This window comes from Pristiophorus japonicus, chromosome 2 (assembly GCF_044704955.1).
Source record: "Pristiophorus japonicus isolate sPriJap1 chromosome 2, sPriJap1.hap1, whole genome shotgun sequence".
Classification (NCBI taxonomy): Eukaryota; Metazoa; Chordata; class Chondrichthyes; family Pristiophoridae; genus Pristiophorus; species Pristiophorus japonicus.
Genome location: NC_091978.1, coordinates 159,779,392 through 159,802,159, shown reverse-complemented (window position 1 = coordinate 159,802,159; position 22,768 = coordinate 159,779,392). Strand labels below are relative to the sequence as shown.

The following is a 22,768-nucleotide window of genomic DNA, read 5'->3' as shown; positions in this document are numbered from 1 at the left end:
AATTTTGTCTGATTATGCCTTTGTGAGGTGCCTTGAGATGTTTTTCTATGTTAAAGGCACTATATACATGCAAGTTGTTGTCGTCATGTCTTTTTGTTATAAGACAGGTATGCGTTTAATTATCTAAAATGTTGATACCCCATCACTTTTTTTGGCCAAGAGCTAGTTCAGAGTTACTATCGAGGGATAATTCTGGCTCCTTCCTTTGCATTTAAAAAGGTTTTTTTCAAGTGTAGTGCTATTGCTACAGCTGCTGGATAACTTGAACATCATTTTTTTGTTTTGGTAGTATTTGTTATCTGCAGCATTGTTATTCCATGAGACAATAAAATATGAAATATACTTGTTTTTCCAATGGTTAGGTTAGTGTAGAATTTCATGTGTAGTAAGTTATAGCAGATGCATTCGTTATAATCTACCAAAATTCTCTGGACTCTGGGGAGGTACCAGCGGATTGGAAAGCAGCTAATGTAACGCCTCTGTTTAAAAAAAGGGGGCAGACAAAAGGCAGGTAACTATAGGCCGGTTAGTTTAACATCTGTAATGGGGAAAATGCTTGAAGCTATCATTAAGGAAGAAATAGCGGGACATCTAGATAGGAATAGTGCAATCAAGCAAACGCAACATGGATTCATGAAGGGGAAATCATGTTTAACTAATTTACTGGAATTCTTTGAGGATATAATGAGCATGGTGGATAGAGGTGTACCGATTGATGTGGTGTATTTAGATTTCCAAAAGGCATTCGATAAGGTGCCACACAAAAGGTTACTGCAGAAGATAAAGGTACGTGGAGTCAGAGGAAATGTATTAGCATGGATAGAGAATTGGCTGGTGAACAGAAAGCAGAGAGTCGGGATAAATGGGTCCTTTTCGGGTTGGAAATCGGTGGTTAGTGGTGTGCCACAGGGATCGGTGCTGAGACCACAACTGTTTACAATATACATAGATGACCTGGAAGAGGGGACAGAGTGTAGTGTAACAAAATTTGCAGATGACACAAAGATTAGTGGGAAAGCGGGTTGTGTAGAGGATACAGAGAGGCTGCAAAGAGACTTAGATAGGTTAAGCGAATGGGCTAAGGTTTGGCAGATGGAATACAATGTCAGAAAATGTGAGGTCATCCACCTTGGGGGAAAAAAAACAGTAAAAGGGAATATTATTTGAATGGGGAGAAATTACACCATGCTGCGGTGCAGAGGGACCTGGAGGTCCTTGTGCATGAAACTCTTTTAGATATCCCAAAAAGTTAGTTTGCAGGTGCAGCAGGTAATCAGGAAGGCGAATGGAATGTTGGCCTTCATTGCGAGAGGGATGGAGTACAAAAGCAGGTAGGTCCTGCTGCAACTGTACAGGGTATTGGTGAGGCCGCACCTGGAGTACTGCGTGCAGTTTTGGTCACCTTACTTAAGGAAGGATATACTAGCTTTGGAGGGGGTACAGAGACGATTCACTATGCTGATTCCGGAGATGAGGGGGTTACCTTATGATGATAGATTGAGTAGACTGGGTCTTTACTTGTTGGGAGTTCAGAAGGATGAGGGGTGATCTTATAGAAACATTTAAAATAATGAAAGAGATAGACAAGATAGAGGCAGAGAGGTTGTTTCCACTGGTCGGGGAGACTAGAACTAGGGGGCACAGCCTCAAAATACGGGGGAGCCAATTTAAAACCGAGTTGAGAAGGAATTTCTTCTCCCAGAGGGTTGTGAATCTGTGGAATTCTCTGCCCAGTGAAGGAGTTGAGGCTAGCTCATTGAATGTATTCAAATCACAGATAGATAGATTTTTAACCAATAAGGGAATGAAGGGTTATGGGGAGCGGGCGGGTAAGTGGAGCTGAGTCCACGGCCAGATTAGCCATGATCTTGTTGAATGGCGGAGCAGGCTCGAGGGGCTAGATGGCCTACTCCTGTTCCTAATTCTTAAGTTCTTATGTAAGGTAAGATTTCCTTCAAAAATTTAAGACACTAATCAAATTTCGGGGAAAGAACTGTCATCTTTTAACTTTGGCAGGAATTAAATACAAGAGCACTGTAGTGGTATTGTAATTATGAGGAATGGTTAGTCAGAACCCTTAATTGTAAACTTAAAGCACATTTTCATATGAAGACATTTAAAAAAAAATTCAGATGATTAATTACATAATCTGTTGCTGAAAATACATTTTTGATCTCTATTCCTGAGTGTGTTGAAATGCTTATGCAGTAGATGTTCTGAACTCTGGAGAAGTCCTTGAAATAAACTTTTCCAAACAAGTTGGTTTCTTTTTTACATTCTACCACATGGAGCATTTCTGGAAGTAAGTACACTTGGAAGTTCCTGCACTTGGAGTGTCTTTTCTTTCAAACTGAACTTGTCACTTCATCTGTTTACTTGCTCCCTGGAGATGAGTTGAAGTAATGGATTTTTTTTTACATGATTTTACTGGCGTTAAATTTAAATGTACAGGTGGTAGTTGCATTGGTTTTGTTTTTATGCCTATTGCTGGATCTCTGGCTTTAAGTTAGTTTCCAAATGAGTGCTCCTGAGGACTTTGATTTGATTTCATTACCTCGCATTATTAGAAAGAAAAGGAATTTTAAAAAATATTGTAAAAGGGACTATAATCTATTTCAAATTTTACTGTACCAATGTTAACCAAAAGGGCATTCTTTATAAAGATATGTTTTCAAATTTTCATTTGCAATTATTTCGATTTTAAGCTCAGTGAACTGAGATACTATGTGTGTTTTTTACTCCATTGTATACCCAATAGTAACTCTTGCAGACTGACAATGGCCTAGACTGACAACAATTTTTGGTAATTGTGGAATATGTACAGAAATTGAATTAGCTTAATTACAAAGTAGAACAGCTTATTTTTGGTGTAAATTTGTAATGTTGTTTATCTTGATGGGTGGGGAAGGGAAAAATTGTTTTCAATTATGTGCATTTATTGTCTGAATAACTGACTTTCTATTGCTAGACATAAACTACCTTACTGAAGAAAAAGTGGATGAAATTCTAAGTGTATGTAATGAAACTGGAGACTTCTCACCACTGGTGCGTGTTATCGGCCGGATATTCTCCAGTGCGGAAACACTGGTTAGGAGCTTTAGGAAATCTGAGATACAGAGAAATTGCTTGAACTGTTTACCAGAAAATACTCTGGATAATTTGGAAAAAGGTGCTAAAATGCTAGCAGTAGCTGGATGTGATCATTCTGCACCTTGCTGCTCACAACAGAAACCTTGTGATTGTCCTGGGCAATCATTTAAGCCCGAAGAATTAACTGTTGATGTCAAATCTGTTCGGAAGGTCTACAAAAAACTACTGGAACATAACAGGATAGAAACGGCACTGATTAACGCTTTGATGTATCTATCACCTGATGTGGAATGTGAATTAAGTTATCACAATGCTTACACCAGAGACTCAAACTACCTAAACCTGTTCATAATTGTCATGGAAAATCACAACCTACATAGTCCTGAGTATCTGGAAGGAGCCTTACCAATGTTCTGCAAAGCAATGTGCAAGCTTCCTTTGTCAGCACAAGCCAAATTAATCCATCTGTGGTCAACGTACAGCTCCAGTGATATCCGCAGAATGGTTGAGGTCTTTCAGCAGCTTATCACATACAAAGTTATAAGCAACGATTATAGTTGTCGAAATTTGGTAAATGAAGATGATATTGTAGTTGCAGCAGCCAAATGTCTAAAATTGGTGTACTATGCAAATTTGCTAGGTGGCATGTTGACCATAGAGAATGATGATGAAGAATCCTTACAAGAAGCCAGTGAGGGAAATTTGCATCAGAACCTTTTGATCGAGGACACCCGTTACAAGAAGGGTCCCCGGGTGGACCCATTGGAAAAAGAGCTTAATTTTAAGGCTATTGACTGCTGTCGACCAGTGATACCTTATGATGAATTTGTTAATGAATCATTAAACAATGTTCTTGCAATGGATAAAGACTACATATTTTTTAAAGTAGACAGCGAGAAGAAGTTTTCTTTCTTGACCTGTCCATTTCTTCTTACCCCCTATACTAAAAGCCAAGGCCTCTATTATGACAACAGAATTCGAATGTTCAGTGAACGACGAATAACTGTGCTGTACAACTTGGTACAAGGACAGCAAGTTCAACCTTATCTCCGACTGAAAGTAAGACGTGATCATATCATTGATGATGCTCTTGTACGGGTATGTACCAATATTTTTCTTGTTGAAAGATCTTCTGCATTATTTTAGGTGCACGAGTTAAAAGGTTTAACCTAGAATGCTGTTACATAGTAGTCCTTTTTCAATGCAATTCATGCTTTATTGTAATTCCTTCACTTTGGTCCAATATCATCAATTCTAATGTTGGTTAGTGATGAAAAAGGAGAGTTCCTACCCATAATTTTCCAAAATTATCTATAGCAATTTCTCCAGAGGGCCAAAGGATAGTGCAAGTTACATGCTACATAAAGAGGACATGCTTAAGCCAGATAACTATAGACTAGTTAACTTTATGCCCATAGTAAGAAGAAAGACTTGCATTTATCTAGCGCATTTCACGACCACTGGACGTCTCAAAGTGCTTTACAGCGAATTAAGTACTTTTGGAGTGTAATCACTCTTATAATGTGGGAAACGCGGCAGTCTATTTGCGCACAGCAAGCACCCACAAACAGAAATGTGATAATGACCAGATAATCTGTTTTTGTTAAGTTGATTGAGTGATAAATATTGGCCAGTACACCGGGGCTAACTTCCCTGCTCTTCTTCGAAATAGTGCATTGCGATATTTTACATCCACCTGAGAGCAGACGGGGCCTCGGTTTAACGTCTCATCCGAAAGACTGCACCTCTGACAGTGCAGCACTGCACTGCACTGGAATGTCAGCCTAGATATATGTGCTCAACTCCCTGAAGTGGGACTTGAACTAGTGGAGTAGTAAAAAAATTGCTAAGATCATAAGGGGCAACAGTGAGCACTTAGAAAAGTATTTACTAATCGGGGATCTCAACATGGATTTGTAAAAGACAGGTCCTGTCGGGCTAATTTCATGCAGTTTTCTGTGAACAAAGGGACTACAGTGAATGTGATGTATATGAGCTTTGAAAAAGCCTTTGGTGAGTATTTCATAAGAAACCTGTTGCGAAGATTAATGCTCATGCTTTTAAAGGTAGAGGGATGGCTGAAAGATAGAAAATAGAAGGGGATGGCTGTTTCTCAGATTGACGATATGTAGTTGCTGCTGTGCCCCAGGGATCTCGGCTCAGACCACTCTTGTTCCCCATATACATAAACAATTTCGACTAGAGATAGAGAAACATAGAAAATAGGTGCAAGAGTAGGCCATTTGGCCCTTTGAGCCTGCACCACCATTCAATATTATCATGGCTGATCATGCAACTTCAATATCCCATTCCTGCTTTCCATACCCCTTGATCCCTTTAGCCGTAAGGGCCACATCTAACTCCCTTTTGAATATATCTAACGAACGGGCCTCAACAACTTTCTGCGGTAGAGAATTCCACATGCTCACAATTCTGAGTTAAGAAGTTTCTCCTCGGCTCGGTCCTAAATGGCTTACCCCTTAGAATGTGACCCCTGGTTCTGGACTTCACCAACATCGGGAACATTCTTCCTGCATCTAACCTGTCCAATCCTGTCAGAATTTTATGTTTCTATGAGATCCCCTCTCATTCTTCTAAATTCCAGTGAATATAAGCTTAATTGATCCAGCCTTTCTTCATATGTTAGTCCTGTCATCCCGGGAATCAGTCTGGTGAACCTTCGATGCACTCCCTCAATAGCAAGAATATCCTTCCTCCGATTAGAAGACCAAAACTGTACACAATATTCAAGTTGTGGCCTCATCAAGGCCCTGTACAACTGTAAGACCTCCCTGCTCCTATTCTCAAATCCTCTCGCTATAAAGGACAACATGCCATTTGCCGCCTTCACCGCCTGCTGTACCTGTATGCCAACTTTCAATGACTGATGTACCATGACACCCAGGTCTCGTTGCACCTCCCCTTTTACTAATCTGTTACCATTCGGATAATCTGCCTTCCTGTTTTTACCACCAAAGTGGATAACCTCACATTTATCTACATTATACCGCATCTGCCATGTATTTGCCCACTCACCTAACCTGTCCAAGTCACCCTGCAGCCTCTTAGCATTCTCCTCACAGCTCACACTGCTACCTAGTCAAAAAAATTAAGGCTATATTTAATACAAAAATGGTTCAGAGGAGTTGCGAAGTCTTAAGCAATTTGAAGATAACTAATTGGTGAATCTGCAATGAGGCATAGATTTAAGATTAGTACTAGAAGTGTAAATAGGGAGCGTAGAAGAATTTCTTTTTCCTACAAAGTATTAAATATAGAATGCAATCCCACAAGTGACTGTTGGTGAGCCAATCATAAACTTAAGAAATTAAATACTTCATAAAATGGTGCAGTCCATCGTGTTTGTCCCTGTGCTTAAAGAAACTAAAGGGTGCAGGCAAATAGGATTATGGTAGCTAGCTCCAGTATGATGCTAGCATCAGCACATGCACCATGGATTAAATGGCCTCTGCTGACATTTAAGTTTGGTGCTCCTATTGCTGTAATCCATTGTTGCTATGGCTTTGATTTCTTTGGTGGTCCTGGCATCTGCTTAATGTGGGCTTAAACCTGCATTTATCAGTTATTTAATAACCAGCTTTGGGAGGGATGGAGAGGTGAAGGGGGAAGTAAACAATATCTCTTTGGAGTTAAGATGGCTCCAAGATGACATACCTGCTATGGAAAACTGGAAGCAAGTCGACTCTGGTAAACTCCAGTAATTTCAACTAGAGTCAGGCACATCTTCTGTACTCTAGGGCACTGTTGCCGATTGACAAGCCAGCCTGATTCTCAAATGGCACCTGGAGCGTTAAACCTGCCACTGAGAGCTGGGTTCTTCCCACTCTGTTCCAGAGAACACAGCAAGCCAATGCCCTACTAAAAGTTTACAAGTTCTCTGCACAAATTTAGCTGGTCAAACTCTAACTGTACTCCTGCATACACTTGGGTGTAGTGATTCTTCAGCCTTGGTTCCTGCCAACCTGTGCCCAAGTTTTCTAGACTTGAATAAGTGGAGTGTATAATTATGAGAAGACTATGCACCCCATATCAGGTAAGCAGAAACTGAACCCCAGATGGCGATGAGTTTTGTCATACACCTGGATGACCAACAAATAAAATATTAATGGTTCTGATGCTTTACAGTTCATTTTAAACTACTGCCAATTTAGGCTTGATAGGACTCCTAATAGCAAAACATATGGTAATAGAATTTCTTTACTTCGTGCTCAAATTTTGGGCAGTAAAGTTTGCTGTCTGCTGCTGTACTTTGAATCCAGTGTCATCATACAGCAGATAAGAAGCAATGTGATTTTTCAAGTATAGTTGAACTTTAAAAGTATTGCTTAGATTGTACACCATGTTAATGCCATCCCTAAAGCTGTTTAACATTTCAATTTGCTGTTAGTTTTGGTGGAATTAGGCTGTTCCATTTGAAAAGAATACCTGATTACTGGTTTTCTTTTATCTCGCCTACTGTTGCTCTTCTGTTCCGTGACAACTGCAGATTTGAGTGCTGCAGATTCTGAAACCTACCACTAAGATTGGTTTTCCAGACTAAAATAGAGATATGTGAGCAGGGTTTTCTGCTTTGCGTTCACCAGGCCAGGGTTTTCCTCCCCATCAAAATGAGTTTGGGAAAAATGGGAGGCTGGCGCATGTGCAGACAGAATCCCCAGCCAATGTGTTCATAGTGGGAATGGGATTGGTTTGGGGAGGTCACTGTATGTTACAACTTTGATATCTTTAGGTGTGTGTGATTGTAAATTACCTATTGAACTAAATTATCTTTCAAATAGGATTGTAATTTATACACAAACTAGATTCTAATTTATACAGAAATGTTTCAATTGGAAACTTTGAATTTTTCAGTCCATTATTTGCTGTTTGCTTCCATGATGGGCAGTGACAGGCAAAAAAGTAAAAATGTTGCCTTTTCAGTTTCATAAGTATTTATAGTTTCTTCCATTTTGCTTTCTCCATCATGGATCCATCAGTTAAGGATTTCAGAACCATAAATGTATATATGGCTCATTACAACTTCTATTTCTGTTCTGGTTGTGATTTGCTGACTGAATCACTAAACAGCTGATGGGCATGCTTAAACAAAGAACCAAAAATAAAAGATCAAATGCTAAAGAAATGTATCCGTATTGTATAAGGCAATTGGGGGCAATAGTTTTAAAGGATTGTCTATAGTCTTCACACTGATCTTTAGTTTATTGAACAATGGACCATCCATTATTTGCTGTGAACTATATGACATTTGCTGTCTCCCGTGTAGTAACTATATGAGCTTCATTTTAACCCCGCGTGTTACTGTAACAGATTGTGCTTATTGCAAGTAGTGACTTCCATTTTTTTTAAATGGTAATTGCAGACTGGAACAGAATGTTGGGGCATAATTGGGACTTTTGTTCCTAAGATTCCTACAGTACCATGAGCATGGTCTTTTGACCTGTTGCCTTTCCGAGTGCATTGGCCAAATTTCTTGTTCAAAATACCTTATTTATGTTGTTTTTCAGTTGGAAATGATTGCGACAGAAAATCCTTCAGATTTGAAAAAGCAACTTTATGTGGAGTTCGAGGGGGAACAAGGAGTGGATGAAGGCGGAGTTTCCAAGGAGTTCTTTCAGCTGGTTGTTGAGGAGATTTTTAATCCAGATATAGGTATTTCTTCAACCTCAGTACTTCACTGAAATAGTCTATCTGTGAATGTAGATTCTCCCCCCCTCCCAACCCCTTGGTCAGCTGAAATGTTTAAAGAAATTTCCTGCCCTTTAGTAGTAACAAAGACTGAAAGAAGTTTCCCTAGACTGTGATATTTGCTTCATTCTTAATAAACATAACCCAAAAGAGCAGATATGGTGCTGGCTGCTTGTTTAAACATGTGAAGTAAGGAAATGCCATTTGAAACTGAAGTCATCATGTCAAAAGAGTTGGAGGTTTCGTTGTTTGAGCTTTGCCAAACTTGCCATCATAATGGATCTTCATGTAAATAATAAAAATATGAGAAAAAATAGGTTAACTATCTGAAATAGAGTCTTTGTTTTGAAATATTGTTGTAAACTAAAATGTTTTATACAAGGGGTCATATATCCTTGTATTGATGATCAAGGTGAGGATGCTGGTGCCAGAAAATAGAATTCCCCACCTCTGCCTCTCTTGCACAGTGTCATCAAGTATAATGTAGGCTAAACAATGAAACATTGTACATTTCCCTTAGTGTCTGTACTCCAACTTTTCAGTCTTGCCTACTGCATCAGTGTGGCATTTCACTTCCATTTCTTATACAACTGCCCTGGTGGCTTTCCTGAGTGTGACGACTAATTAGTGCCAATTTTAGGCAGTCTAATGCTTATACCCATAGATTATTGGATTGACACTCCCAAATTATTTTCACTTCACTGACAGATCAATTATCTGTTTTTAGGCTGGATTCAGATGGGTTCAAGAGGTGAAAGGATGATATTTGCGATTTAATGCGCTGAAAAGCCCTGTTCAAACATTTACCATTCACTTGGGATTGTGCTTGCTTATGGCTATTAATCAAAGTTATGGTGCTTCCAGGTAAATTTAAACAGGCTTTGGGGGGTGGGGGTTGGTCTGGTGAATGAGGAAGAGAGTTTGATTGGGAAGAGGATCACTGGACAGGAATTATTGAAGCGGGATAAACACACATTCCATGTGATTGATACATTAAATGTTATCAAATTGTAAAGGGTGAGTAAAGGAAGGTGGTTGAGTTAAAGATCCTGTTGCCCAAGTGCTTGGGTAAGTGGTTAGTGAATTTAAACTTCTCTGTTTCCTGAAGGAAAATACTTCATATTTTTTTTTCTTCTTGTAGGAATGTTTGCTTATGATAGTCACACAAAACAATTTTGGTTCAACCCTACCTCTTTTGAGAATGATGGACAATTCACACTAATTGGAATAGTGCTGGGTCTGGCAATCTACAATCACTGCATCCTTGATGTCCATTTCCCTATGGTGGTTTACAGGAAGTTGATGGGCAAGAAAGGAACTTTAGAAGATCTTGCTGATTCCCATCCAGTAAGTTAATACCGTCTTGAGGTAAATTTTCATCAGATCTATTTAAATAAACAAACTATAACTATTCCAAAATGATAAAATCAACTACAAATTATCAGTGAATCAAGTAGTACTGTGGTACCTGTAGCTAATGGAGTTCAATAAACAATGCCCATTCAGCGGATTGGGTAGATCTGAAGTTAATTAAATGCAATGAGTTCTCCAAGTTGTTGATTGTAAGGAACATCCTGTCACTTTATACGGTAAATATGAGCACCATGGAGCAGTCCGGAAGAATTGGGAACATTTCTGAATCAACAAATGTGGAGGGTGAACATTTGGGGCAAAGACAATAGATGAAGTATCCTTGTACTTCTATTCAAATTACATAATGGAGGAGGGGGGTCTCGGAAAGGTTTGAAAGTCATCTATCATAACCAGACTGAGCATATTCGCCACAGGGCCTTGCCATTGAGCTTTGTCCTCTACCAGCATCTCTAGGCTGTTGTCACTCTTCCATTCAAACCTTTCGGAAAGAGAAATGGCTTTTCACCCATCTAGCACATTTTTCATATCATCTCAATCATAGTTACATATGTCTTTATTGTATGTTCAATAATTTGCACAGTTGTGTGTTACGCTGAATGGACTGAACTTTATTCAGATAACAGTTTTCAACAGAGCTGTCAGTCACCTCTGATCATGCCAAACAAACATATTAGATGTATGTGTAGGGATTCTGTTGTATCTGGCACGTACAGTTGTGTTATATGTGGATTATCGATCATCAGTTTGCACACCTTCGTTTGGATTAAAGGGAAAACCAGTTTAGGAGAGTACCTTTTTATTCAAAATACTCCTTGTTTGATAGAGGTGAAAACTGCTTGTCAACATCTTAATTTTAAAATTATCCATTGAACATTGGAAAAACCAAAGTCATCTTACTCAACAACTACCAAATGATGTACATCCTTAATGTGCTATTCATCCGTGAGTTGAGCTTCAAACCCACATCCTGCCCATCACAAAGATAGTTTCATTCCACCTCAGAAACATCACTCTCAGTTGTCCTTGCCTCATCTCACCACTGCTGAAACTGTTAAATACTCTGTTGTTGCCTCTCCATATGACTTCACCTTGCTGGCCTCCCAACCTCCACCCTATTCAAACTCCAACTCGTTTAAAACTTGGCCACGCACATCCTACACTATACCAACTCCCACTTGTCCTCACTGACCTCCAATGGCTCCCTGTTCCCCAACACATTGAATTTGGTATCCTTGCCCTCATTTAAATTCCTTCAAGGGTCTCGCTCCATCCAACCTCAGCCCTATGTCCCAGCCCATGTTTGGTGCTCCAAATCCAACGCAGTTGCAAACAGTGGGGGCTGTGACTTTGGACTCTGGAGTTGCAGGACTCAGAAACTGCAGGTTGTGTCACGCTTGCTGTCAAGCACGTCCCGACTACATTTTAAATCATTGTTCTTATTCAAGTGGATTTACGAGTTTTTTCCTAATTGAAATTATTGCTTGTTCACACAATATATCAGCAGTTTTTGAAAGAGACTAGCTGCACATTGCAATTACTAGATCCTTTGTCCACTTCTTTGGTTTGCCATTTTGACAGAGGGTAAAATCACCTGTCTGCTCCATGATATTGCCCACTTCCCTACCCACTTAATTTCTCTCCCTCCAGTCTAAACTGCAACTAGTTCCTCTTTATTATTAACATAAAAAATAGGAGCAGGAGTAGGCCATACGGCCCCTCGAGCCTGCTCCGCCATTCAATAAGATCATGGCTGATCTGATCATGGACTCAGCTCCACTTCCCCGCTCGCTCCCTATAACCCCTTATCCCCTTATCGTTTAAGAAACTGTCTATTTCTGTCTTAAATTTATTCAATGTCCCAGCTTCCACAGCTCTCTGAGGCAGCGAATTCCACAAGATTTACAACCCTCTGAGAAGAAATTTCTCCTTATCTCAGTTTTAAATGGGCGACCCCTTATTCTAAGATCATGCCCTCTAGTTCTAGTCTTCCCTATCAGTGGAAGCATTCTCTCTGCATCCACCTTGTCAAGCCCCCTCATAATCTTATACGTTTCGATAAGATCACCTCTCATTCATCTGAATTCCAATTAGAGGCCCAACCTACTCAACCTTTCCTCAATCGAGACTCCAGGATGGTATGTTGCCTCCCTGGTGCAAGGGTCAAGGATGTCTCGGAGCAGCTGCAGGACATTTTGAAGGGGGAGGGTGAACAGCCAGTTGTCATGGTGCATATAGGTACCAACGATATAGGTAAAAAATGGGATGAGGTCCTACAAGACGTATTTAGGGAGCTAGGAGCTAAATTTGAAAAGTAGGACCTCAAAAGTAGTAATCTCAGGATTGCTACCAGTGCCAAGTGCTAGTCAGAGTAGGAATCGCAGGATAGCTCAGATGAATATGTGGCTTGAGGAGTGGTGCAGAAGGGAGGGATTCAAATTCCTCGGGCATTGGAACCGGTTCTGGGGGAGGTGGGATCAGTACAAATCGGAGGGTCTGCACCTGGGCAGAACCGGAACCAATGTCCTAGGGGGAGTTGTTTGCTAGTGCTGTTGGGGAGGGGTTAAACTAATATGGCAGGGGGATGGGAATCTATGCAGGGAGACAGAGGGAAGTAGAATGGGGACAGAAGTAAAAGAAAGAAGAAAAGTAAAAGTGGAGGACAGAGAAACCCACGGCAAAAAGGGCCACATTACAGCAAAATTCTAAAGGGGCAAAGTGTGTTAAAAAGGCAAGCCTGAAGGCTCTGCCTCAATGCGAGGAGTATTCGGAATAAGGTGGATGAATTAACTATGCAGATAGCTGTTAATGTAATTGGCATCACGGAGACATGGCTCCAGGGTGACCAAGGCTGGGAACTCAACATCCAGGGGTATTCAACTTTCAGGAAGGATAGACAGAAAGGAAAAGGAGCTGGGGTAGCGTTGCTGGTTAAAAAGGAAATTAACGCAATAGTAAGGAAGGACATTAGCTTGGATAATGTGGAATCGGTATAGGTGGAGCTACGGAATACCAAAGGGCAGAAAACGCTAGTGCGAGTTGTGTACAGACCACCAAACAGTACTAGTGAGGTTGAGGACAGTATCAAACAAGAAATTAGGGATGCGTGCAATAAATGTACAGCAGTTATCATGGGCGACTTTAATCTACGTATTGATTGGGCTAACCAAACTGGTAGCAATGCGGTGGAGGAGGATTTCCTGGAGTGTATTAAGAATGGTTTTCTAGACCAAAATGTCGAGGAACCAACTAGCGGGCTGGTCATCCTAGACTGGGTGATGTGTAATGAGAAAGGACTAATTAGCAATCTTGTTGTGCGAGGCCCTTTGGGGAAGAGTGACCATAATATGGTAGAATTCAGAGACTAGGTTCCTGAACTTAATGGGGTACTGAAGTTGCATGTTCAGCCATGAACTCATTGAATGGCGGTGCAGGCTCGAAGGGCCGAATGGCCTATTCCTGCACCTATTTTCTATGTCTATGTTTCTATGAAAGGAAACTTCGATGGTATGAGATGTGAACTGGCTAGAATAGACTGGCAAATGATACTTAAAGGGTTGACGGTGGATAGGCAATGGCAAACATTTAAAGATCACATGGATGAACTTCAACAATTGTACATCCCTGTCTGGAGTAAAATTAAATGCCGAAGGTGGCTCAACCGTGGCTAACAAGGGAAATTAGGGATAGTGTTAAATCCAAGGAAGAGGCATATAAATTGTCCAGAAAAAGCTGCAAACCTGAGGACTGGGAGAAATTTAGAATTCAGCAGAAGAGGACAAAGAGTTTAATTAGGAGGTGGAAATTAGAGTATGAGAAGAAGCTTGCTGGGAACATAAAAACTGACTGCAAAAGCTTCTATAAATAAGTGAAGAGAAAAAGATTAGTGAAGACAAACGTCGGTCCCTTGCAGTCAGGTTCAAGTGAATTTATAATGGGGAACAAAGAAATGGCAGACCAATTGAACAAATACTTTGGTTCTGTCTTCACGAAGAAAAACACAAATAACCTTCCGAAAATACTAGGAGACCGAGGGTCTAGTAAGAAGGAGGAACTGAAGGAAATCCTTATTAAGCGGGAAATTGTGTTAGGGAAATTGATGGGTTTAAAGGCCGATAAATCCCCAGGGCCTGATAGTCTGCATCCCAGAATACTTAAAGAAGTAGCCCTAGAAATAGTGGATGCATTGGTAATCATTTTCCAACAGTATCGACTCTGGATCAGTTCTTATGGACTGGTGGGTAGCTAATGTAACGCCACTTTTTTAAAAAGTAGGGAGAAAGAAAACTGGTAATTATAGACCAGTTAGCCTGATATCAGTAGTGGGGAAAATGTTGGAATCAGTTATTAAATAGCCGCGCATTTGGAAAGCAGTAACAGGATCGGTCCAAATCAGCATGGATTTATTAAAGGGAAATCATGTTTGACAAATCTTCTGGAATTTTTTGAGGATGTAACTAGTAGAGTGGACAAGGGAGAACCAGTGGATGTGGTGTATTTGGACTTTCAAAAGGCTTTTGATAAGGTCCCACACAAGAGATTGGTGTGCAAAATTAAAGCACATGGTATTGGGGGTAATGTACTGATGTGGATAGAGAACTGGTTGGCAGACAAGAAGCAGAGAGTCGGGATAAACGGGTCCTTTTCAAAATGGCAGGCAGTGACTAGTGGGGTGCCGCAGGGCTCGGTGCTGGGACCCCAGCTATTTACAATATACATTAATGATTTAAATGAAAGAATTGAGTGTGATATCTCCAAGTTTGCAGATGACACTAAGCTGGATGGCGGTGTGAGCTGTGAGGAGGACGCTAAGAGGCTGCAGGGTGGCTTGGACAGGTTAGGTGAGTGGGCAAACGCATGGCAGATGCAGTGTAATGTAGATAAGTGTGAGGTTATCCACTTTGGAGACAAAAACACGAAGGCAGAATCTTATCTGAATGGCGGCAGATTAGGAAAGGGGGAGGTGCAATGAGACCTAGGTGTCATGGTACATCAGTCATTGAAAGTTGGCTTGCAGGTACAGCAGGCAGTGAAGAAGGCAAATGATATGTTGGCCTTCATAGTTAGGGGATTTGAGTTTAGGAGCAGGGAGGTCTTACTGCAGTTGCACAGGGCCTTAGTGAGGCCTCATCTGGAATATTGTGTTCAGTTTTGGTCTCCTAATCTGAGGAAGGACGTTCTTGCTATTGAGGGAGTGCAGCGAAGGTTCACCAGACTGATATCCGGGATGACAGGACTGACCTATGAGGAGAGACTGGATCGACTGGGCCTGTATTCATTGGAGTTTAGAAAGATGAGAGGGGATCTCATAGAAACGTATAAAATTCTGACGGGACTGGACAGGCTAAATGCAGGAAGAATGTTCCCGATGTTGGGGAAGTCCAGAACCAGGGGACATAGTCTAAGGATAAGGGGTAAGCCATTTAGGACTGAGATGAGTTGTTAACCTGTGGAATTCCTTACCGCAGAGAATTGTTGATGCCAGTTCATTGGCTATATTCAAGAGGGAATTGGATATGGCCCTTATGGCTAAAGAGATCAAGGGGTATGGAGAGAAAGCAGGAAAGGGGTACTGAGGTGAATGATCAGTCATAATTTTATTGAATGGTGCTGCAGGCTCGAAGGGTCGAATGGCCTACTCCTGCACCTATTTTCCATGATTCTATGAAACCCCCTCATTTCCGGAATCAACCTGGTGAACCTTCTCTGAACTGCCTTCAAACCAAGTATATCCTTTTGTAAATATGGAAACCAAAACTGCACGCAGTATGCCAGGTGTGGCCTCACCAATACCCTCTAGCTGTAGCTAGACTTTCCTGCTTTTATACTCCATCCCCTTTGCAATAAAGGCCAAGATTCCATTGGTCTTCCTGATCACTTGTTGTACCTGCATACTATCCTTTTGGACTGAATTACTCCACCTTGTAAGATTTCATCTCATTCCCTTTTGCTGGAGGAGTGTAATTATCAGGCATGGAACCTTTGGGTGGGAGGATCAAGTGGAGAAGGGGAAGAAACTTATCAGTACTTCTTTCAGGTGGATTTACAGCTATGGTGATTAAAATTATGAGCACAGCAGCTAAATCTAAAAGTGTTTTGGAATAAGGCATTTATCTTTTATAAGATCAAAGGAATTTTAATTCAGTTGTTTTTTTTTAAATCTGGAAATTAAAAATATATCAGTAAAAGTGACCATGAAGCTGTCAGATTGTCAAAATCTAACTGGTTCACTAATGTCCTTTTTCGGGAAGGAAACTTGCTGCCTTTACCCCGTCTGCCCTATTCATGACTCCAAGCCCACACCAATGTGGTTAACTCTTAACTGCCCATTGAAGAGGTCTAGCAAGCCACTTGATTTGTATAGAAACCTCTCCACTGCCTTCTCAAGGGCAACTAGGGATGGTCAATAAATGTTGTTGCAAGGAGCCACATAATCGATGATCAACTAGGATGTTGAGATTTGGCAGGCTGATCTCCAAGATGAGGTTGCAGACTGATTCGTTCAATCCAAACAAGCCAGTGCATTTAAAAAAAAAATCCATGGGAGTTTTGCTGGTTAATGATGCTGACTTCAATATGCTGACTGGACGCTAGATGCTGTTTATAATGCTTTATAAACTAACATATATAAATGTAAAAATAAGAAAATTGATATTGTCCATTTTTTGAATGGTGAGAAACTTTTAAAAGTTGGTGTTCAGAGAGATTTGGATGTCCTTGTGCAAGAAACACAAAGCTAGCATGCAGGTACAGCAAGCAATAAGGAAGGCAAATGGCATGTTGTCCTTTATTGCAAGGGGGTTGGAGTATAAGAGCAAGGAAATCTTGCTGCAATTGTACAGGGCATTGGTGAGACCACACCTGGAGTACTGTGCAGTTTTGGTCGTCTTATCTAAGGAAGGATATACTTCCCTTGGAGGCGGTACAATGGAGGTCACTAGATTGATTCCTGGGATGAGAGGGCTGTCTTATGATGTGAGATTGTGTAGATTGGGCCTATACTCCCTGGAGTTTAGAAGAATGAGAGGTGATCAAATTGAAACATACAAGATTCTGAAGGGGATTGACAGGGTCGATGCTGAGAGGTTGTTTCTCCTGGCTGGAGTGTCTAGGGGTCACAGTCTCAGGATAAGGGGCAGGCCATTTAAGGCAGAGATGAGGAGGAATTTCTTCACTCAAAGGGTTGTGAATCTTTGGAATTCTCTGCTGCAGAGGGCTGTGGGTGTTGAGTCTCTGAATATATTCAAGGCTGAGATAGATTTTTGGAGTCTCGGGGAATCAAGGGATATGGAGATTGGGCGGGAAAGTGGAGTTGAGGTCGATGATCAGCCATGATCTTATTGAATGGTGGAGCAGGCTCGATGGGCCGTAGGGCCTACTCCTGCACCTATTTCTTATGTTCTTATCATAGAATCATAGAAATTTATAGCACGGAAGGAGGCCATTTCGGACCATCGTTTCCGTGCTGGCCGACCAAGAGCTATCCAGCCTAATCCCACTTTCCGGCTCTAGGTCCGTAGCCCTGTAGGTTACGGCACTTTAAGTGCACATTCAAGTATTTTTTAAATGTGGTGAGAGTTTCTGCCTCTACCACTCTTTCAGGCAGTGAGTTCCACACCCCCATCAGCCTCTGGGTGAAGACATTTCCCCTCACATCTCCTCTAAACCTCCTCCCAATTACTTTAAATCTATACCCCCTGGTTGGTGATCTCTCTGCCAAGGGAAACAGGTCCTTTCTATCCACTCTATCCAGGCCCCTCATAATGTTATACACCTCAGTAAGGTCTCCCCTCAGCCTTCTCTGTTCCAAAGCAAACCGACCCAGCATCTCCAATCTTTCCTCATAGCCAAAATTCTCCAGTCCAGGCAACATTCTTGTAAATCTCCTCTGCACCATTTCCAATGCAATCACATCTTTCCTGTAATATGGTGACCAGAACTGCACACACTACTCTAGCTGCGGCCTAACAAGTGTTTTATACAGTTCAAGCATAATCTCCTTGCTCTTGTATTCCATGCCTCGACTAATAAAGGCAAATATTCCAAATGCCTTCATAAACCCCTTATCTCCCTGGCCTGCTACCTTCAGGGATCTGTGGACCTGCACTCCAAGGTCACTTTGTTCCTCTACACTTTTCAGTGTCTTACCGTTTGACGTGTATTCCCTTGCCTTGTTAGACCTCCCCAAATGCATTACCTCTTGCCTCATACTTATCCGGATTGAATTCCATTTTCCACTGTTCTGCCCACCTGACCAGTACTTTGATATCTTCCTGCAGTACGCAACTTTTGTCTTCATCAATCACACAGCCTATTTTAGTGTCATCTGCAAACTTCTTAATCATACCCTCAACATTCATGTCCAAGTCATTGATATATACCACAAAAAGCAAGGAGCCCTGCAGAACCACACTGGTCCAGCCTTCGTCACAAAAACACCCATTGACCATTACCCTTTGCTTCTTGCCTCTGAGCCAATTTTGGATCCAACTTGCTACTTTGCCCTGGATCCCATGGGCTTTTATTTTTGTGACCAGTCTGCCATGTGGAACCTTATCAAAAGCTTTGCTAAAATCCATATGCACTAGATCATACACACTGCTCTCATCGACCCTCTTGGTTGCTTCCTTGAAAAATTCAATCAAGTTAGTCAGGCACAACTTTCCCTTATATTCTAAGTTCATCCCTTGTCAGCTGCTGGTTCAAACCCAGTTCTAATCATGTGTACAGTATTTATTTAGATTATAGCACTAGGGCCCTGTAATAACTAAAACAAGGAGAAAAAACTATGACCATCTCCAGTCAATTTCTGTGTGCATAAACTACTAAAAAGTTGCTTTATTATTAAAAGGGCCCAACGACCATGGGAGTTTTCAGTTCAGTTTTGTTGTGAAATGTATTATGTGCAGAGTTTGAACTGCTGAACAATATGACTCATTAGGAATACCATTCATTTCTTCCAGTGGTTTGGTGAGTAGCTGAATCATACAGGACTTACATACAAAAAGATCTTTGATTCAGTGCCCGGTCTATGCTGAGGCACTGCAGTTTGCTTCAGTGGTTCTGGTTTAGGATGGGGAAAACGGGCCAGGGTTCCTGCTCCTTATCACAATCCCATAATCCCTACAGGAATTATAGATGAGGACAGGGTTAGGCTTGACGTGATTATGTTGCGCCTCCCCCATGGCCTAACAGGCAGCCAATGTTAACTGTTCAGAAGGTCACAACAAAGGGTCTGCAACTTCAGAAGGAGTTAGTGAGAACTTGTTATAGAATATCTATATATACAAATTGAAAGATTCTTTATAGGTTAACCTAAATGTAATTAAACTTTTAAAATATATATAAAACATAACTATGGGTACTGAAATTGCAGTCAGAGGCTTACGAATGTACCTCGTGGTCCCGGAGGAATGAAGACTTCTGCTCCAAGTACTCGATGCACGTATTCCAGGAGCATATGCACATCCTGGGATCACGTGGGCCAGACCAACCAATGAAAATGGCGTATCCCCATTCATTGTAATGGTGAGTTCCGTTAGTACAGAGATCACCATTTCTATGAATGGGGGATACCCCCAAAAACACATCAGCATTTAAAATAAATAAGAAAACATTTCACACACTTAAAATTAATTAAAATTTAATTTAATTAAATGTTTTAGACAATTTATTTTTTGGAATTTTTAAATAGGGGTAAAAATAAACTTGCCTTATGGACAGAGTTTTTAATATAAAAATTATTGATAACATTTCATTTTTCTATCGTAAAACTCTTACACTGGTAAAAGCAGGCATAAGAGTTTGAACGACATTTGCTGGGCAGGAGTTGGGCAAATAGCACAAATCTCCGCCTACGAAGGCCCTTCTCCCAGGGATGCATGCGATCTGAACAGTTAACATTGGCTGCCTGTTAGGCCATGGGGGAGGCGCAACATCATTACATCAAGCCTAACCCTGTCCTCATCTGTAGGGATTATGGGATTGTGCATGCCTAAACCCGAAAATTACAGCGCGTCTGTGGACACATGCGCACATCGTACACACCAGGAGAGGCTGCGATTTCAGGCTCATGATCTCGTGTGATAATTAGAAAAAAACACACCTATTCAGTAGAGGACTGAATTAAATTTCAAAAGTGTTGTAATGAAACAATTTAACTTCACCAATAATTACCAATGATGGAATTTTGGATAGAGTTAGGCAACACTCGGTGTCTGCATTTAAGGATCAATCTTTGAAATGCTGTGCATATTGACTATTTGAAACCAATTCTTTGCAGATACTATATCGAAGTTTGAAAGAAGTTCTGGAATATGAAGGGAATATAGAAGAAGACATGATGATCACCTTTCAAGTATCATATAGCGACCTGTTTGGGGTGCCGATTATCCATAATCTGAAAGAAGACAGTAATGAGATTCCAGTAACAAACCAAAATAAAAAGGTTAGCATTACATTGGCCTTCCCTGCCTTTAGCAAATAGGCCTGTAATCATTTTAAAATGGACAGAATTAATCTGATGTAATACTGCGTTCCAGCAGCATATCTTGGAATAATAGGAAGAGGTTCAATTTCTATGGTTTCTTGCAATTAAAAAAAAATTCTCTGTTGTCAGTAAGTGGTCAGACAGAAATTAGTAATTTATCCCAGGATGTTCTTGCATATTATCTCAGCCTGATCGAGAGGTATTGATAGCGCTCTGGAAGTAGGTTGACTTGGAAAGCGTGCTTAGTGCAGGAAGGCACAGGGCAGCAAGAAATAATGTGCTGATTTCTGTAGAGTGCAACTCACCTTTCTTTGGGTTTTTGAATAATTTGATTTCTACCTTTTTAATCAGTGTAGTTAGAACAGAAGATAGCACATAAATCATTCAATATGTTATGTGATTCCTCCCATCGTGGTGAAGTAGCTGCAAAGTAATTCTACTTCTGGAGCAAAATTGTTGGATTCTGAATACAGATCAGTTGCCGCGTATGCTGAATTCAATTTTAATGTATATGGTTGTAAATTCAGAGCCCTAACATATTGTGACTTTTTGCAAAGGATTTCATTGAATTAAAAATGTTAAGAGGATTGATGTGAATTAAATTATTGGACTGCAGTCAGCGGCGAAGGAATGACGCTCACTGTTGATTACACTGACAGCTGCCCAGATATTTGGTGGGCTTTTGAGTGCAGATTTGCTGTCATCGGTCATCTGATCCCATACAGGGGATCTGTGGCATTTGTGAGCAGGGAAAGCAACAGCGTGGCTCTTCACCCAATCAGATTGAACAATCCTCACTGAGACCAGCAGAGTCCAAACCAGAAGTATAAATTAGATTTAAATCATGTACAGAAAGCAATATTGGGAAAGAAAGATGGTATGAACATGGAGAGATAAGAGGTTAGACAGATAAAAATTTTTAAAAATGCACCAGCCCTAACTTTTTCTTGTGTGTTTAGTGGTTAACTAGTGAGTAAGTACTTCAGCAACTTCATGTTCGTGCATTGATTTCAATGCCGAGTCTATCGGCGAGGTACTGTTTTAGTGCTGCCTGTGGAGGAGCAGGGTAACTCAGACTGCAACTTTTGAATTTCCGGGTTTAACTGCGCGTGCATACTCCGGAAGTTGCTGTCCAATTTAGTCCACAATAACGTTGACTGCTTTTAGCCTCATGGTTATTCTCAATGCAAAATTCGGGCCGTTATCAATTTGTAGACTACAGTTATTCATTGGTATGGAACAGAATGTGAAGAGTAAAATAGCAGAAGTTTTTTTTTGTCCCCTTCTAATTAATATTGCAATTGCTGTACCTTTAAATATAACCTGGCTATGTTGCTGTTATTTTTGAAAACGAGTTCAAAGTTGATGGTTTTATTTGAAACTGCAACTAAGCACAAAACACAGGTAGAAAGCTCCTTTTATGACTTTCTTTCATGTATGAAGCCATGGTGAAGGACCAAGACACATGTAGCAGGCACCTGCAAGGTTGACTAGAGAAGACTAAGTAAATCAAGAAGTTGTAATTATATCGCACCAAGCTTGGGGTTAACTAACATTAAAATTGTAGGGTGAGGGAAAGGTTGAGTGAAATAAGCAGTTCTATACTGTTGGGGAAATAATGAGTTAGAGTGGGAGGCTGTATGATTTGGTTTTGATTTCAAAATGTAGGAGGGAGTGAAGAACATATTGGGCAGTATAATTGAGGCTTAGAGGTCAGAGAGGAAGATTTTTTGGGTAGATGCTAAATCACATCAAGCATGTAAGGAATATATCATCCCAGTTTTCAGTATACATTGCAACTGTCAGATCAGTCTTTTATATGTTGTAAGGAGAGAAAAACATAGCAACTGGGCTGGATTTCTACCACATGCTTAAGATTGATAAGATGCCTAATTTAGCTCACCTCTGAACTACCTTGCATACTAAGTTTAAAGTATCTTAACAGTTGTGCATCAATCCATTGATCATAGAATTACATTACAACCTGAAGTTAACTTCTTGCCCTTGAGTCATCGAAGACGAAGTCAGAGATACACATTACTATTTTATTCACAACATCTAAGTTAATAAAACTAATAACAGCATTGAGAATTATATAAGTTACTTGAGTAG

At 40.6% G+C, this 22,768-nt stretch overlaps 1 protein-coding gene across 2 annotated transcripts in view; it reads left to right on the top strand.

The window, feature by feature from the left end:
* The window catches only part of LOC139241970 (ubiquitin-protein ligase E3A-like), a 47,422-nt gene that overhangs the window by 3,322 nt on the left and 21,332 nt on the right, over nt 1–22,768 (top strand). For both annotated transcript variants that reach the window (XM_070870140.1, XM_070870139.1), the window contains exons 3-6: nt 2,969–4,188; nt 8,616–8,760; nt 9,938–10,143; nt 20,450–20,614. In XM_070870140.1, coding sequence (XP_070726241.1) covers nt 2,969–4,188; nt 8,616–8,760; nt 9,938–10,143; nt 20,450–20,614 — 1,736 coding nt within the window. The remainder of the gene's footprint in view (nt 1–2,968; nt 4,189–8,615; nt 8,761–9,937; nt 10,144–20,449; nt 20,615–22,768) is intronic.